Below are 20229 nucleotides of genomic sequence, written 5' to 3' on the forward strand. Positions count from 1 at the left end.
GGCAATCAAACACTAGAAGCCACGAGCTTAAACTGACCGGACCTGAGGGCAACTTCTAAATGAGTGGGTGGTGCACACACAGGACAAGCTACCTGAGAAAGTAGTTGAGACAGGCACAATAATGACATTTAAAAGACATCTGGATAACTACATGAATAAAGATTGGTTTTATTTTTCACATGTACATCAAAACATACAGTAAAATTCTTCGTTTAGATTTAGACTTGGGTTTCGAGGGATATGGGACACATGCTGGCCAACAGACCTCGCTTCGGTGGGCACCTTGGTTGGCATGGATGAGTTGGGCCAAAAGGCCTGTATGTGTTCTGAATCACCCAATGAAAGGAAAAGATTGTGGGATTATGGAGATAAAGTGGTGGGGGGGAAGAGCTAACAGAGTTTGGTGAGGGAGGAAGCTCAGGCAGAGTGAGGCAGACACCACCAGCTCCTGCTGTAGCCTCTGGTTGTTGCCTCCCGCAGAAAGCCACAGCAAGGACAGGGAGCCAAAGGGCAGCAGGAGCGGTGATGAGGGTGTAGAGGCTGGATGAGTGACAAGAGCAATGAGAGAAGCATTCCAAAATTAGAGCAGTGTAGCAAAAATTAACCAACGAGGACAAAGTGTACCTGGACTTCCAGAAAGCTTTTGATAAAGTCCCACATAGGAGATTAGTGGGAAAAATTAGGGCACATGGTATTGCGGGCAGAGTACTGACATGGATTGAAAATTGGCTGGCTGACAGGAAACAAAGAGTAGTGATTAACGGGTCCCTTTCGGAATGGCAGGCTGTGACCAGTGGGGTACCGCAAGGTTCGGTGCTGGGACAGCAGCTGTTTACAATATACATTAATGATTTAGTTGAAGGGATTAAAAGTAACATTAGCAAATTTGCTGATGACACAAAGCGGGGTGGCAGTGTGAAATGTCAGGAGGATGTTATGAGAATGCAGGGTGACTTGGACAGGTTGGGTGAGTGGGCAAATGTATGGCAGATGCAGTTTAATGTGGATAAATGTGAGGTTATCCACTTTGGTGGCAAGAACAGGAAGGCAGATTACTATCTAAATGGAGTCAAGTTAGGAAAAGGGGAAGTACAATGAGATCTAGGTGTTCTTGTACATCAGTCAATGAAAGCAAGCATGCAGGTACAGCAGGAAGTGAAGTAAGCTAATGGCATGCTGGCTTTTATAACAAGAGCAATTGAGTATAGGAGTAAAGAGGTCCTTCTGCAGCTGTACAGGGCCCTGGTGAAACCACACCTGGAGTATGGTGTGCAGTTTTGGTGTCCAAATTTGAGGAAGGACATTCCTGCTATTGAGGGAGTGCAGCGTAGGTTCACAAGGTTAATTCCCAGAATGGCGGGACTGTCATATGTTGAAAGATTGGAGCAACTGGGCTTGTATACACTGGAATTTAGAAGGATGAGAGGGATCTGATTGAAACATATAAGATTATTAAGTGATTGGACACACTGGAGGCAGGAAGCATATTCCCGCTGATTGGTGAGTCCAGAACTAGAGGCCACAGTTATTAAGAATAAGGGGTAGGCCATTTAGAACTGAGATGCGGAAAAACCTTTTCACCCAGAGAGTGATGGATATGTGGAATGACCTGCCCCAGAAGGCAGTGGAGGCCAAGTCTCTGGATGCATTCAAGAGAGAGTTAGATAGAGCTCTTATAGATAGTGGGGTCAAGGGATATAGGGAGAGGGCAGGAACGGGGTACTGACTGTGTATGATCAGCCATGATCACAGTGAATGGCTGTGCTGGCTAGAAGGGCCAAATGGCCTACTCCTGCACCAACTGTCTATTGTCTATTGTGAATACATAACTATACACACTTGCTTTGACCACACCCCAACCCATGTGACAAATTACTGTAACCCATAAACACACAACAGATATACAATACAGACAGACAACAGATACCCAGCTCCCACAGTGTGGTCAGCAGAACACAATTACAATGCCAATGACCCAGGTTCATTTCCCACCACTGACTGTAAGAAGTCTGTATGTTCTCCCCATGACAGCGCCAGTTTTCTCCAGCTGATCCGGTTTTCTCCCACTTTCCCAAGACGTATGGGTCAGTAGGTTAATTGGTCACATGGGTGTAACTGGGCAGCGTGGGCTCACTGGGTCAGAAGGGCCTGTTACTGTGCTGTATCTCAAAAGTACGAGGTTATCAACACAGTGGTAAGAGCAGGAACACAAAGTAAGGGATGGTTCGAGAGGATCTGGTGTCCTTATACACACATCACTGAAAGCTAACAGTGACAGCAGGCAAATTATACATTGACCTTTATTACAAGAGGATTTGAATACAAGAGTAAAGGTGTCTTCTTCCACGTATATTGGACACAGGGTAAGACAACATCAGCCAGACTGTGTACAATTATTGGTGTCCTTTCCAAAGAAATAAAAATGATAGTCTTGCTATCAAGAGAATGCAGCCAACAAGTGAACAGGGAGCTGGACAGGGTGGATCAGAAGGGGACTACAGAAGAAGAAATCACTGCCTCAGAATGTGTAGAGCATTAAGGATTGATCCGAGGAGAAATTTATTCACTTAGAAAGTGGTGCTCTTTGGAATCCCTTAACTTGGAGGGATCTATGCAGCATATCATCTTCTAAACCTCTATCAAATCACTTCTCCTCCTCCTGCGCTCCAAAGAGGAAGTCCCCAGCTTATTCAATTTTTCCTCAAAAGACATGCTCTCAATCCAGGTAGTGTCCTGGTAAATCTCCTCTGCACCCTCTCTAAAGCTTCCATATTCTTTCTATAATGAGGTGATCAGAACTGAACACAGATCTCCAAGAATGGTCCAACCAAGATCTTATAAGCTGCAACATTACCGCTTGGCCCTTGAACTCACCGCCTAACCAATGAAGGGAAATACTCCACATGCTTCTTAACCGTTGTATCAACTTTAAGGGATCTATGATCGTGGACCCCAAATCCAACTGTTCCTCCACACTGCTATTAACCCTCTATTCTGTTTTCAGATTCAACCTTCCAAAGTGAATCAATTCACATTTTTCCGTATTGAACTCCATCTGCCACTTCCCTGCCCAGCTCTGCATCCTTTAAAATGTCCTGTTGTAACCTTCGACAATCTTCTACACCGTACACAACTCCACCAACCTTCAAGTCATCTGCAAACTTACTAATCCACCCGTCCACTTCCTTATCCAAGTAACTTATATTTTATGGGGATTATGAAAGCTGGAACAGGATGACAAGAATGGGTAAAGCCAACACCATGATGCTAAAGGACAAGGGGAGAGTCAGTCACATTAGACCCAACTTGGTAGCAGGTGGAGGCAGTCAGTCCAACTCTCAGGTGTTGGCCAACATGATCTTACCAATGAGAGGAGGAGGTGGTAAAGTCTTGCATCAGTTACCCAGGCAAACAATCTTAGCTGGTGTCCCAGTGCAGTGTGGAGAGAGTGATGCACTGGCAAAGGTGCCATTGTAAAAATGATACATTAAACTAGACCCCCCCTTTCCCCAGGGATGTGGGAAAGATTGCAGTTTTTCCTTGAAGGTACGCAAAGGAATTCTCATTAGTGTTTTGGCAATGATCCAATCACCCAGCATTCAACAATACTGTATATTAACTGTTGACAGACACCATGGGGGATGGCCAGGTAGTGTAGCGGTCAGCATAACACTATTACAGCAACAGTGACCTGGGTTCAAATTACACCATTGTCTATAAAGAGTTTGTACATTCTCCACGTGACCACACGGGTTTCCGCCAGACGCTCCAGTTTCCTCCCACAGTCCAAAGATGTACGGGTTGGTAGCTTAATTGGTTACGTGGCGTGATTGGGTGGTGCGGGCTCGTTGGGCTGGGAGGGCCTGTTACCGTGACGTATCTCTAAATAAATAAATAAAATAGATAGAGTTTTTTCTCCCCATGGTTGGGACCAAGAACGAAGATGAGAAGGGAGAGATATAATGAGAGCCTGAGGGGCAACATTTGCACCCAGAAGGTGGTCAGTAAATGCAATGAGCTGCCAGCGGAAATGGTTGAGGCTGGTGTATTAACAACACTTACAAGATATTTGGACAAATCAATGGATAGTAGATGGTGGCAGTGGTAGATCGATAGGCTGGTTTAAAGGGATATGGACCAAATGCAGTCAAATAGGTCTCATTTTCCCCAGTCTGATATGTGTCCAATGCAGGGAAATGGGACTTATTTTCCCCGGTTGGAGATTGGCTAAATGTAAGCAAATACAACTCATTTTCCCTCGGTCTGATATGGACCAAATGTGCACAGATGGGACTTGCAGTCTGATATGGGCCAAGTATGGGCAAATCAGACTCATTTTCACCCAATCTCAAATGGGCAAATGCGGACAAATGGGAATTGATTTCCTCCAATTGGATTTGGGTAAATGCAGACAGGTGGGACTCGTTTTCTTCTAATTTAATAGACCAAATGGGACTCACTTTATCCCAGTTGGATATGGGTCAAATGAGGCCAAATGGGATTAGTTTAACGAGTGTGCTCAGTACATGGAACGAGCTACCAGAGGAAGCAGTTGGGACTTTTAAAACACCATTTAAAAACTGCTAGTTTAGTTTAGTTCAGCATGGACAAGTAGGCCGAAGGACCTGTTTCCATGGGAACCTTGGTCAGCATGGACCAGTGGGCCAAAGGGCCTGTTTCCATGGGAACCTTGGTCAGCATGGACCAGTGGGCCAAAGGGCCTGTTTCCATTGGAACCTTAGTCAGCATGGACCAGTGGGCCAAAGGGCCTGTTTCCATGGGAACCTTGGTCAGCATGGAGCAGTGGGCCAAAGGGCTTCTTCCTACGTTGTAGAACACCGACTGTATGACTTGGGGAGCTTGCTGTGTGAGAACAAGCTGCAGCTGACCATCGAACACCCATTTACACGTCTCCCCACATCCCATCAACTCCCCCCCATATTCTAAAATTCACCCATACACCAGCTGGTGTGTTCCTCCATTTGAAATCATCTCAAAGCACTTCAGTGGCTGTAAAGCACTGTCAATACCCTTGTGCCATGGAAAACATGATCTACACATTTGTGCACTCACCAACTCTGTATGCGGAATGCAAGTAGTGCAACCCCTGCGGACTGACGGGCTGCGAATGCTGTTCATCTTCAGTAGGGAATGTCGGCGTGACTATTGAGGGTCCTTGCGTTGTTAGGCTCGGTATGGATGCTCCTTGAACAGCTTGGAAAGCAGTTCCAGCCTGTACACTGGCAACTGGGAAAGAGAGCATAGTGGAGGGGGGGGAGCAGAGGGGGTGAGAAGGGAGGGGGAGAAGGGAGGGGGAGAAGGGGGGAGAAGGGAGGGGGAGAAGGGAGGGGGAGAAGGGAGGGGGAGAAGGGAGGGGGAGAAGGGAGGGGGAGAAGGGAGGGGGAGAAGGGGAGAGGTGGGTAGAGGGGGTGTAGAAGGGAAAGGGGAGTGGGGTAGAGGGGGCAGGGGGTGAAAAGGAGAGGGGACGTAAAGGGGAGAAAGGGAAGAGGATAGAGGGGGAACAAAGTGGTGAGGTGGAGGGGTTGAAGGGGAAGGAGGAAGGGGGAGATGGGGGGAAGGAAGAGGGAGGAGGAGGAGGGGGCGGAAGAGGGGAGAATGAATTAACCAGCATAAGAATTTCATTCACAAGTAATTCTGGTGTAACACTAAAAGTGCAATTGCCCGGCTGATAATGTACCACACATTCATTAAGTGGCCACAAAGATTCATTAATTAGAATCTAGTGATTGGGAAATCATATTACTAAGAGACTGATGAATTATTCCATCTCCAGCTGTTGGGAAAAATTGTCCTTCAGTTTTAGGAAAAGTGGGATAAATTCTTTACTTTGTTCATTTGTGTATTTCTGCTCAATTTTATTTCTGTAATTCCAATTTTTTTTTTAAAAAACTGTCTTACATGAGGTTAATGAGAACTGCTCTAGTCTTTAATCTTCCCATCAATTTAATGTCCTGTATGCGTGTCGAGTGACATCTGGCGGGATTGGGGGAAGGGAGGCCCACTGGACACAGGTGAAGGGAAGAGGGATATTACCACCAAATATAGGTGGCGGATCAGCTGATTAGAGACAGGGTAGTAGGTCTGAGCAAAGGTGAGGGGACAGAATGGTGGATTATTTACATGAATTAATTTCTTGAGCACGAGGACTACTTTTGACCCTTTACTGGTCAAATACTCTAAGAACTGAGCCAAGGGGAGCAATGCTGAGGGATTTGTAAACCCTTTGACAGATTTTGAGCCGTTTTCAGTCCCCTACCCTTTATGTTCGTCAGTGTCTGACCTACACAGTCCCAACGTTATTGGAAGGATGGACAATACATCAGGGTAACCGGAGATATAGGAAAGGTTTGTGCACTTGCTTTAATGCATTGCTCATTAATTATTCCTCCAAGAGAACCACAAACTTGTCACGGTTTCAAGGCTGTGTGCCTCTGACTGAAGAGCTATGCTGGCTGGAGTCAAGGCTTTTGGCAGGATCACCCATACAAGACAGGTCAAAGGGCAGAGGCCAGACTAAGAGTGGTCCACTGGTCCTCCAGGTTCAGGGGTTCAACTCAGTGCTAACAACCCTGACTGGTCAAACAAAACTGTTATGGAGACAGCAAAGAAGAATCCTTCTGAGTGTGATGGTATTCCTGAGTTTCTATCTGGGACTTGCATGACTGACAGGAGTGAAAACAGAGCTACTGACATGATGAAAGAAGCCTCAACCACCACCAGAGATGGAGGACCTTCATTGCTGCCCTAAACGTAATGAGCAGTAGGTAGATTGGTCATTAATCATTAGAGCCAGATAGCAGAATTTTGCTGTTTGATTGCGATTCAGACACACACCAGCTGAGAGGTCAGCAATGCAAAGGGTGAGAAGCTTCAAGTTCCTGGGTGTCAACATCTCTGAAGATCTATCCTGGGCCCAACATACTGATGCAATCACGATGGCTGTATTTCATTAAGGAGATTTTGTACAGTATGTCTCTCACAAATCTCTACAGTTGTACCGTGTAGAGCATTCTGACAGGTTGCATCACTGCCTGGTATGGAGGGCCCGCTTGCACAGGATCGGAAAAAGCTGCAACAGGTTGCAGACTCAGCCAGCTCCATCGTGGGCAACAGCCTCCCCACCATCGACAACATCTTCAAAAGGTAATGCCCCAGAAAGGTAGCATCCAACAGTAAGGACCCCCATCACACAGCATGCCCCCTTCCCTTTGGTACCATCAGGGAGGAGATACAGAAGACTGAAAACACACACTCAATGTTTTAGGAATAGCTTCTTCCCTTCTGCCATCTGATTTCTCAAAGGGCAATGAACCTGGGTAAACTACCTCATTATTTTGCTCTCGTTTTGCACTACTTACTTAATTTTTTAACATACCATATAATTCTTATTGTAATTATAGTGTCCCTAAGTATTGCACTGTACTGCTGCCGCAAAACCATGTCAGTGATATTAAACCTGATGCTGGCTCCTCGAGGCCGCCTCTACCGTGGGTGACACAGTGATGTCTGGGAAGGACTGGGAATTCCAGGGCTGGTGCTCCAGCCCATAATGAGGGGAGCAAACCAACCAACGAGCAACCAGTTCATAAATAAGCCGAGAAATTACTGAGTCCTCAGACAATAGTTTAGTCTATTACTGCGCATCAGTGACCAACATTCAAGGTCAAACTTCAATGGTGTGATCCAGCTTTCACTTGGGATTCAGTCTACCTCCAGGTATTGAATAGTGCTCGGGAGACATAGAGCACTGCAGCCTAGAAACAGGCTCTTCTGCCCATCTAGTCCATACTGCCTCGTCACATCAACTGGCATGTGGACAATAGCCCTCCATATACCTCCCATCCATCTACTCATCCAAAATTCTCTTAAACATTTCAATGGAACCAGCATTGTTGATAGGAGTTTATGTTTTATTCTGGCATCTTCCTCCTTCCTTTCCAGTCCTGATGGAAGGGTCTCGGCCCAAAACGTAGAATGTTTATTCTTCTCCATAGATGCTGCCTGACCTGCTGAGTTCCTCCAGCATTTCGTGTATGTTAAACACAAGAGATTCTGCAGATGCTGAAAATCCAGAGCAACACACACAAAATGCCAGAGGAACTCAGCAGGTCAGGCAGTGTCTATGGAAATGAATAAACAGTCGACGTTTCAGGCAGAGACCCTTCATCAGAACTGGAAAGGAAGGGAGAGATGAGGCTAGAATAAGGAAGGGTGGGGGAAAGAGAGGAACAAGTACAAGCTGGAAGATGAAAGGTGAGACCAGTTGGGTGGGGAAGGCAGGATGAAGTCAGGAGCTGGGACGTGATGGGGGAGAAAGGATTTAGTGTGTGTTAATGCTTATTTAATCCTACACTTTCAGATCCTGATCGTATTCACACTGAAAATTAAATGGAAATTATTACAATATCAGAGGCAAAGCCTTTACAAAATCATTAAAGTGTGTTTCTAGTGAGAGAGCAGAGATCTCTGCTCGCACTGTGACTGTTCAGCCAGCAGAGGGAGCAGCTGTCACACAATGAACCAGCAGGAAGAACAGGGACAAATTCCTTCTGCAAACCAGCTCCTAACTGAGGACTGTGCTCGGGCAGTCAGCAGTGGTCCATCGCTCCAGGAGGGCAGTGAATCCGATGAGTTTTTACATTACTGCTGTGCCCAAAGTGAAGCCAAATTAAATTAAATCTCTGCTTGCAAATTATCCATGTTCCTCCATTCCCTGTATGTTGATTCTAAGGGCTTTGTGCCTGCTCTTCTGCCATCCTTGGCAGCCTGTCTGTCCTAAGCACCAAACACTCTTGTAAAATAAAAACTTGCCCCACACATCTCCTTTGAACCTTCCCTCTCTCACCTTAAACCCATCTCCTCTAGTATTTGAAATTTCTAAAGTGGGAAAATGATTAGTATGTTAGAGTTATATTGTCATTGTTGAGGACAACGAGATTATATTGTTAATCCACTCAGCGCAAAGTAGCAAATTGGCAATTCAATTATGAAAAACACAATGACTACATTTAAAACAACGTCTGACTTATTTAGGATGACATCTAAGTTACAACAGAATGAAAAACAATCAACTCTAAAATTTAAAGAAACTGACTGACTGTTTTATCTATGTTTCTCATAACTTTCTAAAGTTCTACCAACTCTGCTTCTCCACCGTTGAGCACATCTACATGGAGTGCTGTCACAGGAAAGCAGCATCCATCATCAAAGAGCCACACCATCGAGACCATGCTCTCCTCTCTCTGCTGCCATTGGGGAAAAAGGTAGCAGAGTTTTTTCAGTCCCAGACACCACTGAGTGCAGGAACAGCTATTAGCCCTCAACCATCAGGGAAGAGATAACTTAATCTCAACACTGAGCCGATCCTACAGCCTGCAGACCCATTTTCAAGGATTCTACAACTCGTGTTCTCAGTATTATTTATTTATTTTTTCTTTTTGTATTTACACAACTTGTTGTCTTTTGTATAGTTTTTCACTGATTCTATTGTATCTCTTTGTTCTACACTGAATGCCCAGAAGAAAATGAATTCAGGGTAGTACACGGTGACATATACAGTATGTACCTTGATAATAAATTTACTTTGAACTTCCACCAGGCCCCTCAGCCTCTGACGCTCCAGAGAAATGTTAGTGCTTCAATATTTCCATTATTGAGAGAACAGGGGGGAAAAGCATCATTTGGTCAGAAACACGGATAGGAAACGGTTAAAAGGTCACAAAACGGGGCTAGTGTAGGTAGGCATCTTGGTTAGCACAGATGAGTTGGGCCAAAGCGACTGTTTTCGTGATGTACAGTACTATGAATCACTGGAACTTCCATTTAGTCCCAAATAGAGCCAGAAGACCAGAATTACAGAGTCTGGGATCTCTCCATCTGACCCCCAATCTGTCTGACCTCCCACCATCAGGCGGAAGGTACCGCAGTACAAGAATGCGGATTGGTAGGCTGGGTCACAGCATCTTCTTGTGATACTGAGTCTTCTGAACAACTGGCTACCACCCAGTACACATTATTTATGACAGCTCCAGTAGCATTAAATTTCAAAGTTCAAAGTAAATTTTCTTACTTGTTTTTGTGGCTACCCGGAGAAGAATAATTTCAAAGTTGTATATCTTGATAATAAACTAATCTTTAAATTTATTATCAAAAGTGCATATATATCTCCATATACAACCCTGAGATTCATTTTCTTGTGGGCACACTCAATAAATCCATCGAATAATACCCATAATAGAATCAGTGAAAGACGACACCAACTTGGGCATTCAACCAGTGTGCAAAAGATAACAAACTGTGCAAATACAAAAAGAAACAAATAATACATACATAAATAGATAGATAACTAAATAAATAAAGAGCACACAAGCAATAAATATCAAGAGCAAGAGACGATGAGAGCTTGAAAGTAAATCTGTAGAATGTAGAAACATTTCAGTGATGGGGCAAGTGAACTCATGAAGTTATCCCCTCAGGTTCAGGAGCTTGATAGCTGAGGGGTAGTAACTGTTCCTGAACCTGGTGGTGTGGGTCCTGAGGCTCCTGTACCTCCTTCCTGATGGCAGCAGTGAGGAAAAAAAAGCATGTCCTGGGTGGTGGGGGTCCCTGATGTCCTGCGACAGTATTTCATGTAGGTGTGCTCACTGGTGGAGAGGGTTTTACCCGTGATGGCCAAGCTATATCCACTATATTTTGTAGGATTTTTTGGTCAAGAACATTGGTGCTTCCACATCAGGTTGTGATGCAGCCAGTCAATATACTCTCCACCACAATAGAAATTTGTCAAAGTTTTCGATGTCATGCTGAATTTCCGCAAACTCTGCAGAAAGTAGGGGCTTTCTTCGTAATTGCACTTACATGCTGGGCCCAGGACAGGTCCCTCCGAAATAATAACACCAAGTAATTTAAGTAACTGACCCTTTCCACCTCTGATTGGACACACTGGAGGCAGGAAGCATGTTCCCGCTGATGGGCGAGTCCAGAACTAAAGGCCACAGTTTAAGAATAAGGGGTAGGCCATTTAGAACAGAGATGCGGAAAAACTTTTTCACCCAGAGACTGGTGGATATGTGGAATGCTCTGCCCCAGAAGGCAGTGGAGGCAAAGTCTCTGGATGCATTCAAGAGAGAGTTAGATAGAGCTCTTATAGATAGCGGGGTCAAGGGATATGGGGAGAGGGCAGGAACGGGGTACTGATTGTGTTTGATCAGTCATGATCACAGTGAATGGTGGTGCTGGCTAGAAGGGCTATATGGCCTACTCCTGCACCTACTGTCTATTGTCTATTGATCCTCCAATGAGGACTGGCTCAGGAACCTCTGGTTTCCTCCTCCTGATGTCAATAATCAGCTGCTTGGCCTTGCTGACATCAAGTGAGGTTGCTGTGACAAAGCTTCCATCTCCCTCCTGTGTGCTGATTCGTCACTGTTATACTCTTGTATATTTAATGACTTGTTGTCTGTGCACTTTCTCAACTTTTACACCTACAGAGCATTTTTATTAATACTCCTGTGTTAATATTATTTTATCTACTATATGTGAACTATGTGCTGCATTTTGCACTTTTATCCTAGAGGGACAGTGTTTCATTCAGCTATACACATGTGCAAAGTTGAATAACAATAAACTCAAACTTAAACTTTGTGGAGCCAGCACAAAGCGCCACAGAAACACAGCCACAACATTCGAAAAGCTTCGTGTACCTGCTACGGTCGACGTCAGAGGCAGGCTCGGGTCAGACTGGTAGGGGTGCACGGCCATTGGTGACATGGGGGGCACGGGAACTCCTGCGAAGGTGACGGGTGGAGCTGCCATGGCTGGGTGGGTTGTGGTGGCAACAGTGTATGGATACTGAGCTCCAATGAAAGCGGGGTGCATGCCCTAGACATAGAACACACAGTAAACAAGTGCACGGCCCATTTCCGACCCCGTCCGATCATCGGCCGCATGAGCTCACTTTGGATCACAATGTTCAACACCCAGTAAACAAATCGCTGAGTCCGGAAATGGCTGCTCTGCCTTAACATTGGAGCTGGGCTTTAGGGGGCAAAACTGAAAGATGACTTGCTGAAGGACAGAGGGCAATAGGAAAGGAGGGCATACATTCACTGGCCACTCCATTTGGCAGACCTCAACAGACTTGGTCAAGAGGTTCAGCTGTTTTTCAACCAAACTTCACAATGGGGAAGAAATGTGATCTAAGTGACTTTGACTGTGGAATGATTGTTGGTGCCTGACGGGTGATTTGAGTATCTCAGAAACTGCTGATCTCCTGGGATTTTCATGCACAACCGTCTCTGGAGTTTACAAGAGGATGTTGCAACAAACAAAAAAAATCCAGTGAATGGCAGTTCTGTGGGTGAAAACACCTCGTTAATGAGAGAGGTCAGAGGAGAATGGCCAGATTAGTTCAAGCTGACAGGAACTCAAATAACCACGTTACAACAGTGGAGTGCAGAAGAGCATCTCTGAATGCACACCTTGTTCAGCCTTGAAGTGGATGGGCTACAGCAGCAGAAAACCACACCGGGTTCCACTCCTGGACCTAATAAAGTGACCACTGAGTATAGAACATAGAACAGTACAGGCCCTTCAGCCCACAATGTTGTACTGAGCTTTCAACCTATGCTGAGTTCAGTCTAACTCTTCCCTCCCACACAGCCCTCCTTGTGCTTGTGTTTCTGAAATGTCCTTAACGTATCTGCTTCAACCATCACCCTGGTAGCGTGTCCCTCGCATGCACCACTCTCTCTATATAGAAAAAAGCCTACCTCTGTGTAAAACAGACAGAACAAAGAACACTAGGGATTCTAACAGAGAATATAGAACGTTACAGCACAGTGCAGGCCCCTCGGCCCACCATGTGCTGTATCTCGAAATCTCTGACCTTTTTGCTTCAGTATTTCTGGAGTCCTGACATGCACATTCACGTGGCAGTCCGGCCTAACTACTGTCTGTCTGAGAACCACACGGCCGTTTTGACACCAGCCTCCCCGACTCTGCAGAGATTTTGGCACTGAACAGGTGTACCTGCGGGTAGGCTGCTCCGGCAACAGGGAAGATGGCAGGTCGTGGGACGTGCTGGATGGGATGTCCGAGATAGGCGGCGTTGCAGACGGACGGGATGTGGGTTTGAATGGTGCTGTAGGGGTGAGTCATGGCAGGGCTGGAGGGGAAGGCCTGTGCGTGGGGGTGGGCGATGGCCGCCCCGGCAATGGTGTGCTGCTGGTACATAGTGGACCCCACGGTGATCACCGGCACCACGGCGGTGGCCGTCACCGTGGCAGCCACAGTGACAGTGGCCGGTCCCTCGTTCAGCGCCGAGTGTTCCACCACGCCCCTCCCTGCCTCGTGCGTGCCGCGGCCACCGATGGTCGACATCTCCCGCTGCTGAGAGCCGCCTGTCGTCTGCTCGTACAGCCAGTACCACTGGTGAGCCACCTCAAAGAGCACCTCAGGGTAGACGCCTCCACCCTTGGCTGCCTCCTCCACTGCCATGCACGCCTTCTCCAGCATGGTGTTGTCCTAGGGCAGCAGGAAGAGAAACAGGATGGGATGGACAGTAGCAAGTCACTGAGTACACACTCAGACACACACACACACACATACTCACACACACACTCACATACTCACACACACACTCACATACTCACACACACACACTCACATACTTACACACACACACTCACATTCAGACACACACACACACACACACACATACTCACACACACACTCACATACTCACACACACACTCACATACTCACACACATACTCACACACACACACTCACATTCAGACACACACACACACACACACACACACATACTCACACACACACACACATACTCACACACACACTCACATACTCACACACACACTCACATACTCACACACACACACTCACATTCAGACACACACACACACTCATGCACATACATCCCTCAGCGCAGCTGTACAAGAACACGTCGAGTTAGACTGCGATCCACAGTGTTAGCACACTATAACTGAGAGAGCACTAACCACCTGTGGGCAATATACAAATGCCACTCATGAACACGAGGGAGATGATGTTTACAATCTTGGGAGATATCATCATTTGCCTTTAAGTAACAGAGCCAGGCTTACTGTTTGAATTACACTCAGACCCTGCTTAACGCTGAGGATGTGTTCCTCGGAGGTGGTGCACTATGTAAATCAGCACTATGTGAGGTCACTATAACGTTATGTAAATGGACATGTGCGCCTGATAAAAAAAATCAAACCTGATATATATTATTTTATGTATACACAGTAATCCATGGAGTAACAAACTTGTAAATGGGCCTAATCTGTACATCAGTAGAGCAGCAGGAGAGCAGGGGAGCGAGTGGTGGTTACATCTTAGTGGAGGGACCAGGCTGTGAGTCCCCCTCTAACTTTGGCTTCTTCTTCAAGTGGACGTCGAGATTTGACTGTCTTCTTAAGTTCCCTCTCGTGAAGCAGTTCTTGGTAGCAGGAAATCGTATCGAGAACTGCTTTATTCCTTCACTCCCAGTTAGGGTCAGGATTTAGGTGATCATGGTGGTGCCAGTGCTGAGAAGTTTGTGGTGAGTTTTCTTGCTGATCTTTCCTCTTCTCAATCCGTGTCCTCAGATTTACTCAGGCTGTGTTGCTCTGTCAATTCTCGAAGCTCTCCGTTATTAAGACTCTCACCATGAGAATGCAGCAACACTGCCATCATTAACATTCTCTAATCCCACTTCATTGGCCAGTTCAATGATATTTTGGATGACTGGTTCTGCAAGAAACCCTAGGTTGTTGGTGCATGCTTCTAGTTGTGGCTTCTTCCACACTCCATTCACGCAGTTTGAAGTTACTTCATCCCAGGCTGCTCTGATATTGTCTCCAGCTTTCATGATGTTGTAGATTTTCCAAAATTGCCTGAGGATTGTTAATCTTGACTGTTTCCCTCTACAAGGTGCTTGAATGCGTGATGAAGACAGTAGGCTTTAAAATTCAATATTACTTCTTGATCCATTGGCTGGAATAATGGAGTGGTGTTGGAGGAAGGTCTACAGGAATGCAGGTCCAAAGCATATGAAGATTTTTAGGGTGGCCTGGGGCATTATCAAGCACCAATAATGCTTTAGGTTCAAGGTCATGTTCCTCACAATACCACTTCACTGCTGGACAAAAACACAAACCAATTTGGGAAAACCTCAATCATCACCCAGACTCTCTTGTTTGTTTTCCAAATCACTGGTAGAATTTAAAATGCCTTTCATTGCTCATGGTCAGAGAGATACACAATCATAGCCTTTAACTTAAAGTCACCTTTAGCGTTGCTTCCTAGCAAGAGAGTTAATTGGTCCTTAGCAGCCATGAATCCAGATGCTCGTTTCTCTTCTCGTGAGATGAAAGTATGAGAAGGCATTCTTTTCCAAAATAGGCCCATTTCATCCACATTGAAGACAAACTTGTCCTTTTTGATTATGGCCTTCAGTGTTGCAGGAATATCCTGGGCTGCCTTGCTGTCTGCATAGCCACTTCACCAGAGATACATATGCTATGGAGGTTGCAGCTCTGTTTAAGTCTATCAGTCCAACCTCTGCTGACTAAATGGTACCAACATATCTTCTTCATCTTCTTAAATATGTTTGAAGATGCTTCTCGTCTTTTCCATTAGTATCAGCTGGCTTAGGGGAATGTTTCATTGTGGTTGATCATCCACCCATATATTTAGTACATTTTAAATTTTTCAAGTAAATGGTTCCTTGAACAAGTCACCTTCATTGATAACTTTGAGGTCATCGTTGCAGAAGCTTTTGCCTTGTCTGCATGTTTTATAATTGTTCTGATCATCAATGTAGCCAATTTCAGAGAAATGCCAACATCATCCTGACACTCACCAGCTTCTAAACACCATTTCACTTGTAGCTTCACATCCATGCCAAAGCTTTTCTGAGATGTACTGCCCTCACTAGAAGTTGCAGGCCGTTTTCCAGACTTCATAGGTGAAAAAAAATAGAATAAATTGGCGAGGGAGCAAGAACGTTTACACATGCAGGGGAGGCAGAGTGTCAGCTAATACATGATTGGCTGTGAGCAGCTCAGAGCCTATGTCAAGCTCTCTCATTGGCTGATTTAATATTTACTGTAATGGCAGCCACCCTTGAGAAGTTTTAAGTGTTGTTTAGAATGAATTTTTGCCATTTCAGCACTATGAGGGGTAGCGTTATGCAAGGTCTGAGTGTATTACAAAGTGAGATAATGGATGGAGAGTGGGACAATTGGAGATGTGAAAGGGGAAGGTCAAATAACAAGAGAAGCTGAGGAATGTTGAGTGAAGTCAATGAGCAGGATAAGGAGAGGAAAGGAGGAGGACCAGGCAAATCATTATACGATTATGTAAGGTCTCATCTCATTGATTTCACCAACATGAAGGCATCCAAGCTCCCACAGTGAAGTTCACATCACCTCAAGCTCCTGTTAAATATTTATAGGTGAAATCTTGATCCTTTTGCAAAACAAAGCGAAGGTTTATTTAAGCATGTGAATGGGACAATGGGGCCTTGGTGCAACTCCTCAGCGGAACATTCCTCTGGACAGCACCAAGCTGACCAACCAAACATTAGAGTCAGAATAAAAAACACAAAATGCTGGCAGAACTCAGCAGGCCAGACAGCATCTACGGGAGGAGGTAGTGACGATGTTTCGGGCCGAAACCCTTCATCAGGAGTGAAGATCATCATTAGGGTCAGAATCAGGTTTAATATCACCGGCGTGTGTTTTGAGGCAGTAGTACAGTGCAAAATATAATTTTAAAAGCTATAAGTAACAGTAAGAAATACATTGAGATATTTATATAAAATTAAATTTGTATGACCCAGAGCAATGAGGTGATCAGCAACACGTACCTGCTCCTTGCATTGAACTAGCGCCCTCTGGATTTCATTGGGATTCAGAGCATGAGCGTGTGGTAGACAACTTAATGCCAGTTCTGCTGCAGCTCGGACCATGTTGGGGTCCCTGGCACGTGATGCGCGATCTGCCAAAGAGGCTACTTCGGGAGGAGTTAAATGACCGTCCCAACATTCAACCAGGATGTTCAGTGCTGAGCTCCCAATCTCCATGGCTTGGCCTGTCCGTGTAAAAAAGAAGTTAGTGCCACTTCAGTGGCGGGGGGGGGGGGGGGGGTGGTGGTGGAAGCATTTCTACTATGGTTACAGATTCAGAATCATTTATCATATCTACAGTGAACTACCTCATTTGCATGAACAGCCAACACAACCTAGAGATGGCTGGGGGTGAGAGCAGCCCACAAGTGTCACCACACATTCAGTCGCCAATACAGCATCCCCACGATGCTCAGCAGAGCACCCAGCACAACAAGCAACCAAACAACAGTCGTAAAACAAGCCCCGTTCCTCCCTCCCACCCACCCACAAAGACAGTCCTTCAATGCCAGAACAGAACCCCACCCCAGGCCTCCAGTGTTCAGGAGTGAGGGAGAAATTTCTGTTGGCTGCTTCGCTCCGAGCCTGCACTCACTGGAGTTTAGGAGAACGAGAGGGGAGTCTCACTGAAACCTGCCGAGTACTGAAAGGCCTAAATAGAGTGGAGCGCATGATTCCTGTACTGGGTGCTTTATGGTCTTTTTTCAATGAGTTCCTTTGGGGTTTCTTTGTTTTGTGGCTGCTTGTAAGGAGAAGACTCTCAAAACTGTATACAACACACATACTTGATAATAAATGTACTTTCAACTTTGAACTTTGACCACTGGGAGTATTGTGCTCAGTTCTGATCCTCTCCCCCCCCCCCCCCCCCCTCCATTATAGGAAGAATGTGGAAGCTTTAGAGAGGGGCAGAGGAGAGGAGATTTACTGGCTAGATACGAGAGCATGTCTTGTAAGGACAGGATGAACAACTAGGGATGTTCTCTTTCAAGCAAAGGAGAATGACAGGTGACTTGATATAAGTGTACAAGATAATAAGAGGCATTGATAGAGTGGACATCCAGCACTCTTATCCCAAGGCAGAAATGGTTAATACGAGATGCTGTAATTTTAAAGTGACTGGAGGGTTGTTTAATAGGGAAGTCAGAGGTAAGTTTTTTTTTACATGGAGCTTGGTGTGTGCATGGAACACACTGCCATGGGCAGTGATCGAGGCAGATACATCAGGGACATTTAAGAACATCTTAGGTAGGCAGATAGATGAAAGAAAAATTGAGGACCGTGTGGGAGGGAAGAGTTAGACTGATCTTGCAGTAAGTTAAAGGTCAGCACATCATAGGCTGAAAAGCCTGAACTGTGCTCTAGTGTTCGATGTTCTGTGCAATATACAGAGTCCAATATACGGTATAGTGAGCCACGGTCACAGTGTCTGTAACCAGGATTCAATAGTGCACACACACACACGCACACGACAGGACGCAGATGAGACAGAAGGCATTAAGCATCGAGGAAAATATCTGGTCCATGCTCTGGAGACCGAAATCAAGAGCAGGGGCTTTTCCCAAACCTGTTATCCAAGAGACGTGTGAAGAATAGGTCCTCGAGAGCCAGTTTGGTGAGACAAAGTTGTGCAAGCCCAGTGCGTAGAGTCCAATCTCGAAGGCGCAGAGGTGGAGATTGCGGTGGGGTCCCTGGTGGCCGCCACTGGCCGAGGGGTGAGTAAAGATGGATGTGCTGCTGTTGCCCCCCGCTTTGATGAGAACCGTCTTTGCCAATTCGAAGTAGAAGTGGGCCGCAGCCTCTGATGGCTGGTTCGGCACGTGCGGAGCGTGGCTTTCAGGCCGTCTGCCTTTGTACCTGGAACAGAAGTAAAGAGTCCGACTACAAACTGTCACACAGAGAGCAAGGCCTACAGAGAGGTCAGTAAGCATCCCCCACAATGCAGGAGATCGAGGGTTGTCTCCTAAAATGGGCCAAGGAGCAAAATGCCTGCTGAGCATGCTCCACATTGCAATTAGGCCACAGTGGGTCTGCATCTCATCTGCTCTCTCTCTCCATCACTCTGCCTGCTACAGTACAGCAGGCTAACGTAATGCAGCCACAAAATGCTGGGGGAGCGCAGCAGGTCAGGCAGCATCTGTGGAAGAAAGCGACTGTCGATGTTTCGGGTTTATTCATTTTAATTTTATTTAGAGATACAGCACGGTAACAGCCCATTGAGTCCACACCACCAAACTACACCCATGTGGCCAATTAACCTACTAACCCGTCTTTGGAATGTGGGAGGAAATTGGAATGTAGTGTAGGTCTCTGTTAGTCTCGATAGACCATGGATTTGCACCTTGGGAAGTTTCCAGGGCGCAAGCCTGGGCAGGGTTTTTTTATGGAAGACCAGCAGTTGCCCAAACTGCAAGTCTCCCCTCTCCACGCCACTCATGTTGTCCAAGGGAAGGGCATTAGAACCCATTCGGCTTGGCACTGGTGTCGTCACAGAACAGTGGTTCAGTGCCCTGCTCAAGGACAGACACACAGCTTCAGTCAAGGCTCGAACTACTGACCTTCAGATCACTAAACGAACACCTTAACCACTTGGCTAAGTGCCAACACAAAGGAAGAAACTAGAGCACCCGGAGGAAAGCCAGATAGTTATGGGGAGAATGTACAAACTCCTTACAGCGATGGGAATTGAACCCAACTGCTCCTGGGTAAGTGCTCAGGATTTTGAGATGGAAACCTTTGGAAAAAGCTGGGAGCAGACTGTGGAGATGCAAGCTGTTGAGAGATATGTTCATGTACTTGTGGAATCTCAATGTACGAGACTGTGAGACAACAGCTGTGTAGTGAGATTAAAATCCACTTATTCAGCTTGGACAGCATGGCCTCATTCTATGCCATAAATTTCTACAAGAAAGTGGCGTTGGTGCCCCAGCTGCACACTGACCAGTACCCAGTGTTTCTCCTGCACAGAAATCCTCTCACAATAAAGGTCCATCTGCTTCCTGAGCCCACACGCTCAGTGATTTGTGTACAAAGGATTCCCCAGCTCCAGAAGGACATCGGCACCTTTCAATCTATCACCACCCCAGAATTTCCTATTTCCTGACCAATACGTGGACTGTAGGGAGAAGGGGGAGATCAAGCACATGGGTGGGAGGGGCTACCACATGTGTGCCATGATCATGCATGTGCCCTGGGTGAATGGCTGATCACGTGCGTGTGTGGATGGGAGCATGATCACACGTGTGTGTTTGGGACATCAATCACGCATTTGCC

At 46.1% G+C, this 20229-nt stretch overlaps 1 protein-coding gene across 5 annotated transcripts in view; it reads right to left on the minus strand.

Annotated features, from left to right (window-relative positions):
• zswim8 (zinc finger, SWIM-type containing 8) overlaps positions 1-20229 on the minus strand; it is a 183656-nt gene that overhangs the window by 9607 nt on the left and 153820 nt on the right. For 2 of the 5 annotated variants that reach the window (XM_059946759.1, XM_059946758.1), the window contains exons 20-24: positions 18524-18813; positions 16918-17141; positions 13051-13545; positions 11724-11901; positions 5074-5247 (exon numbers count right to left, since the gene is read on the minus strand). In XM_059946759.1, the coding sequence (XP_059802742.1) occupies positions 5074-5247; positions 11724-11901; positions 13051-13545; positions 16918-17141; positions 18524-18813 (1361 nt within the window). Of the gene's footprint in view, positions 1-142; positions 3883-5073; positions 5248-11723; positions 11902-13050; positions 13546-16917; positions 17142-18523; positions 18814-20229 lie in introns of those variants that run through there. The other 3 variants (XM_059946762.1, XM_059946761.1, XM_059946760.1) reach the window with 3 other exon arrangements.

This window comes from Hypanus sabinus, chromosome 21, assembly GCF_030144855.1.
Source record: "Hypanus sabinus isolate sHypSab1 chromosome 21, sHypSab1.hap1, whole genome shotgun sequence".
NCBI classification, from domain to species: Eukaryota; Metazoa; Chordata; class Chondrichthyes; order Myliobatiformes; family Dasyatidae; genus Hypanus; species Hypanus sabinus.